This window comes from Protobothrops mucrosquamatus, unplaced genomic scaffold (genome assembly GCF_001527695.2).
Source record: "Protobothrops mucrosquamatus isolate PMUCROS unplaced genomic scaffold, P.Mucros_1.0 scaffold850, whole genome shotgun sequence".
In the NCBI taxonomy this organism is placed as follows: domain Eukaryota; kingdom Metazoa; phylum Chordata; class Lepidosauria; order Squamata; family Viperidae; genus Protobothrops; species Protobothrops mucrosquamatus.
In genome coordinates, this window is record NW_015387105.1 from 464,771 (window position 1) to 471,035 (window position 6,265).

A 6,265-nucleotide genomic window follows, 5' to 3' on the forward strand; every position below is an offset into this window, starting at 1 on the left:
CATTTCTATAACAACAAATGAATCTAATCAGTAAAACCCAAAATCTCCCCCCCTTTTTTTAGTTATCAAGTTTTTGACACCTTGCTAAGCACTGGTGGTACTCAAATATTGCCATGTCCTAAAAGTGGTACAATCTATGAAAAGGTTGAAAAGCCCTGATCTAGACTATGTGAATGTAGTTCTCAAGAACTGTTATACATGTCAGAAGAATCAATAAATCATTTCTAGCACAAGACTCATAAAACAAGCTGCACGCTCACCTTGTGAATTTTATAGATGATATCCGACTGAGTTATGCTCAACAGGTCATTATTTCCCTGGAGTGGTTTCAGGTGATCCTTAAATTCTTGACCTCGAAATTCCTCTTCTCCTAAGGAATATTGCTGGATCATGGTCCCCATGCCTCCATCCAAAACCATAATGCGCTCCCTCAGAATGGATTCTATTTCCTCTTTCAGGGTTTTTTTGGAAACTGCATTATGAAAATGTTTGGAAAAAAATCTTTATTTAAAGCTATCAGCATCTTTTCTCGCAATCAATCACAAGCTCTAAAGTATTGAGGATTATGGACATGCCATCCTGAATTGCTTTAGGAAGGCAAATATCGATATTATATAAATAAAATGGGGAATCAAATTCACTTAACAACCGTGTTATTAACTTTTCCACTGCAGTGATTCACTTAACAACTGTGGCAAGAAAGGTCGTAAAATGGGGCAAAACTCACTGAACAAATTTCTCATTTACCAACAGAAATTTTGGGCTCAATTGTGGTCGTAAGTCAAGGACTACTTGTACCATCACTGGGAAGGGTAAACCAAATTAACTGCCCTTACTTGGTGGGGTGGGGTTTGTATGGTTGGGGATTTTTGCAGAATATATGCATAAAGCGCCAGAGATATACAGATGTCATGGGCACACCCAGGATCGCAGTCATAGCTGCTGACAGATATCACTTGCTGCAGTCAGAAAGATGTATTTAAGGGAAAGATGCTTTACTCCTACTGCCCAATCAGTGCATGAAACTAAGGAGGGAGTGGACAGCACAACTATAATTGTGATGGATTTTTCTTTTTATGCTGTTGTAGGTTCAGAGGGAGAAATCACACATTAAGTGGTAGACCTTTATAATTGTACTATAAGCATCACTCTGGGCTGCAGGCATGTGACTTCATATAGCACTGCCTTAAGTGAGAATTAAGTAACATTTCATATAGACAAAGTTTAGTAGCAAACGTAAAGAGCACACCAAAACGTATACTGATAAACAGCATTATTTTATTATCATTAATCTGATGGGATTCCATCAAATTTCTTTTATGCCTGAAAGTCGCCTTAAATTATAACTGAGAAAGTTCCTTAAAAAACGATCGTTTGTATCCGAGCAAAATACCGATCTGCTCGAATCACGTAGAAAAATTACACGTGGTTTACAAAACAAGTAGGTGGATGAGCCTTATCCAAAACAGAATACAGAGGAAGCCTGGGAGCCGGTTCACCCCGTGTTTCACTATTAGGTTCTTGCTATGTTTCCTTTGATTATCAACAACCTCGGCTTAGCCAGGTATTATTTAATGCACATGTTTCGTTACATCATTTTCTGAGGTCCAATTCAGCTACTTAAAGCGAGAAAGATGCAGCTGTTAACCAAAGGTGCCTCGAAAAGCAAATCAATATTTTTGATTCTTAATTTAATTCATCCGGGTTTCAAAAAGTTTTAGCTCTCCTTCAGAAGTTCAATGATACCCACCTCATCTACTTCCCTTTTGGATATTTATAGGGGGGGGGACTAAAAACCCCAATTTGTCAAGTGCACTGTATCTGAACGACTAAAGTTAATTGAGTCTACTTTCCGAGTACAGCACACGTAGTAAATTTCCTGCTGACAGAGTAATCTAAGTAGGTAAGGAAGAAAAAAAAAAACTAAACAGCCCATTCAGGAGTACTATAGCGAAACCCACTCATTCTGCGATTCCCAGACCAACATACAGCAAAGTTAGAAACTTTGCGCCCTGCAAGCCATCGGACTTCACAAACCGCCTGCTAGAAACACGCACCGTGCGATTCCTCGCTACCCCGCTGCTCAGCCAACTCATGAATCGTGGGCGACATCCTTTTTGAAACAGCCTTGCAAAATCTGAACGAGTGAATTTCAACCCCCGGGTTAGAATGGCCGGAGACTATGGCAAGGAAAGCGCCTGCGTGCGCGTCACTAGCTGCGCAGACGCATAAGATTTTTGTTGAATGTAAATACAGCTGTCAGTGTAGAAAAGTTACATTGATTTGAATGTTGCAACAGAAAAGGCGTGGAAGTGATGTGTTGGAACTGTGTACCTTGGAACTGCTATGTCTACGTTTATTTTTGCCAATTATTAAACGTGTTCCGTTTCCAGATTTCCGCTGTATTGCCAGAAATCATATCTCATATTGTTTATTTATGGACATATTTAACCAAATTTAACGGACAATGATGGAAATACACCTCGGGCTCCTCTGCATTTGTGTGAGTTTGCAAAGCAAAAATACCATTTGGGAAGGGGATGAGAACTCAAAAGGCTGGAGACTCCTTTTTGCTTTAATATTTTAGAGGGCAAGGCGTAAAGAAAGAAATTGAAATCCCTTCTGTGGCCTCAGTCCCAATAGAAAGAGGGTAGGGTTGCTTATTGCAATTGCTTAATCAGATTAATCGCTTAATCTTGTAACTGCCCTAATAATAGAAGTCTTCCGAGGTGAATCTACAGCAGGGGTGTCCAACCTTGACAAATTTAAAAACTTGTGGACTTCAACTCCCAACATTCCCCAGCCAGCATGGTTGGCTGAGGAATTCTGGGAATTGAAGCCCACAAGTCAAAGCTGTCAAGATTATACACATCTGATCTACAGGCTTCAGGGAATCGTTTTCTCTGCAGCCAGATCCAAGTTTTCTTTGCAAGATTTTCTCTGCACACCAAATTTGGTCACAATCAGTTCAATTTGGAGAAATTCTTCTATTTGGTCATCCCGAATATTATAATTCAACGTTTCCAGCATTCCTTTCCTTTGGTAAAGACTAAAAAGGTTTATAAAAGTACTTTCCTTTTAAATTAAAAACTAAATGTGGTGAGCAGTGTTTCTCAACCTTAGAAGGTTTAAGATGTATGGGCTTCAACTTCTGAAATTCTGGAAGTTGAAGTCCATGACATCTGAAAGTTGCCAAAGTTGAGAAATGCTGGTTTAGGGGAAAGGGTCCAAAGCTGTCTGTGGCTGTTTTTTATTTCGTGTAACTTGTAACTGCCCTAATAATAGAAGTCTTCGGAGGTGAGAGCAGAATCTCAGACATTGTGCCACTACTGTAGGGGTATCATCTAGGTCAGGGCTTTTCAACCAGTGGTACATTGGCACCTGGCAGGTGGTACGCGACCATCCTAGAAAAGTGGTAGCGGGGGAGGGGAATGAGCTGAACCGGTGGCAGCACCGCACAAGCCTGAGCGAGAGATGGCTGGAGCTGCAGGGCTGTCAGGGCTCAGCGGAAGCGTCAGGATCAGCGCTTCTTCGGGACTGTCAGGGCTCAGTGGAAGCGCCAGGATCAGCGCCAGGCTCTAGCTGGAGCTCGGTGCTGAACCTGGCGCTTCTGCTGAGCACAGAAGAAGCACCGATCAGCTGGAATGTTGCAGCATTTCCAGGGTCTTGTGATTTAAATTCAGATGCTTGGCAACTGATTCATATTTATGATAGTCACAGTGTCCCAGGGTCATGTGAAGTGACCAAAACCTGCTGCAACCACCCAGCAGATTGGGGGAATAAAAAACAAACACCCCCACCCACTCCACCCCTGCTGCCAATCCTCAACAGAAATGTTCACAACAATGAAAATCTCAGACAGGAGGAAGAGCACCGCCAGGTGGGCAGGCAGGTGTCTTGCTCGGCTGTGCCTTGGGGAGCACTTTTTTCAGTGCCATTGTAACTTCGAACAGTCACTAAGCGAACTGTTGTAAGTCGAGGACTACCTGTACTTCATCACTTTTTTCCTTTTTTTTCTTTTGGTCATCAAGTTTTTGACACCTTGCTGGGCGACCGGTGGTACTCAGATATTGCCATATCCTAAAAGTGGTACAATGGGTGAAAAGATTGAAAAGCCCTGATCTAGGTTACACAAAGAGGAATCAACTAAGTAAATGCTGATTTTAAAAAGGGACACACTGCAGTAAGTCAAGATTTTGTTAAGCATATTTTGTTTAATAAATGAGAATTCTCTGAGTTCAGACATTGCACTAGGCCACATTACAAGAAATCACATAATTAGTATAATGTCTGAATGCAGTCACTATAGACTTTTCCCATTATCCAGGGTACAAAAAAAGTCTACACAGCTCCTACATTATTCACTGACTATTAGAAGACAGTTCATTCTTATTCATTGTAAGCAAAGCACTGATACGATGCACGGAGAGAGATCTTGGAAAATGATCCCTGACAGATCATCCTCAAACATCCAGCACTGTTAAGAATAAATAGCCAAAGGTGTTACCCTTGAGACTTGCACATTCTGGTTATGTCTTCATACTACAGTCCAACTAACTTTCTGTTGCATTCATACTTCACTGAGACAGAATATGGATAATTTGTTTGGGGTTATTTGATAATGTGTGTGTTTGAGTATAGGAATAGATCAGTGGATCCAGTTCCCCCAAATGCCTCCTCGTTATCCTGGGAAGTCAAATATAGCACTAGGTGTTCCTTAAAACATTTGTAACTCTATTCAATGAAGCAGAATAACAGACATGCCTAAATTTTGTGCATCACAGAAGGTGGCATCATGTAGCCAATCCTGGAAAAAGCTAAACAGGATGAGAGCTAGTTAGTCATTGGATGGAAGATTACCAAACTATCTCAAACTGTAAGCTGAACTAGGAAGTAAAAATCTTTAGAAGGAGCCATGATAGACTACTTCCATGTTGATGCTATCACGCACTGAGCTAGTAAATTCAACTCAACCTGAATTTTCATGCAAATTCTAAAGCCCATATCAAGAGAGAATTAAACTATAGGATTCTGTGTTTCATCTAGAACTATTATATTGTTGGGTCTCAGACTGTGACCCCCTCCAGGGGCTCCAAGCAGCTTAAAGAAGGGTTGCAAAGGGGTTTTTGTAAAACCTGAAGCAAGTTTGCCCATGCTCAATTATTTTACTTTATTGTGCAGAAACATAAATTCATCTATTATTTTAGGAGATTGCAATACTGCAAACTTAAAGAACTTGCAATAAAAACAAACTGAATCTGCATGATGTTAAGCACATCAATATACTACAAATACCTGTTAGCTGATGGAATGTAAGCAACAGCATATTGACTTGCAAAGTAATTTCTAGATTCGATATACTAATTTGCATAAAACAATGGACTATGCCCCATCTGATAATGATTTATAAGCATTAGGGTAGGCTTTTGCCTTATATCAGACATGTCAAATTCGCAACGTCACGTGACGTCGCGAAACATATCGGGACAGTTTTGCCATTGCCGGCAATGGGGTGGGTCAGCTTCCGCGTGACGTGTCTGGCCTATGGGCTGGCAGTTTGACACTCCTGCCTTATATCTTGCCTTATCTTTTCTTTCACTCTCTCTTCTTACTCTTTTTCTGAAGTGCATAGTGTTACTTCCTCTGAAGCAAACTGTGTGATTTATTATACATTCTACTGAAACCTATAACCCAGTATATTCCAATAATATCTTTTTTTATCACAAATCTGTTCTTTCAGGTAGTTGCCCCTGGGACCAGCTGGATCAATGTCTTTGAGAGGAAGAAGAGCAGCAGCAAAAAGAATCATCTGCACTCTGATTAGAAAAAAAAACATAAATAAAAAAGATAGATGCCTCACTACATATAAAGCAAATAAAGAAAAACTAAAAAAAAAAAATGAGGTGAGAATCCGGTTGCCCAGAAGACATGCCCTTAATATTTAAAGGTGAATCAGTTTAATCTCAGAAACTGAATCAGTATTAAGGCTTGAAAAGCAGACTTTATTTTGAAGGCACATTTTAATAGTAGTAGATTGTACAGTTTTCTTTGCTTATTGTATGAATATTTACTTTTTTGCATTTATTTCATGGGATTGTTAGGCTTCAGATAAAATAGATTTTCTACAAACTGTTGAAAGAACTTAACTGGCAGGACGTACCTTAGACTGGTTGTAATAAAATGTCAATATTGTTAGAATTAACCAAGACCAATTACAACAGAATAATGAATATAGCAGAGAGCAGACACCATCCTAAAATATGGA

General features: G+C 40.0%; 1 protein-coding gene across 1 annotated transcript in view; it reads right to left on the reverse strand.

The window, feature by feature from the left end:
• MTR (5-methyltetrahydrofolate-homocysteine methyltransferase) overlaps positions 1-2,181 on the reverse strand; it is a 78,706-nt gene extending 76,525 nt beyond the window's left edge. The window contains exons 1-2 of the mRNA XM_015819027.1: positions 2,058-2,181; positions 261-472 (exon numbers count right to left, since the gene is read on the reverse strand). Of these exons, the coding sequence (XP_015674513.1) occupies positions 261-472; positions 2,058-2,112 (267 nt within the window). The 5' untranslated portion in view covers positions 2,113-2,181. The remainder of the gene's footprint in view (positions 1-260; positions 473-2,057) is intronic.
• Between the last annotated feature and the right edge of the window lie 4,084 nt (positions 2,182-6,265).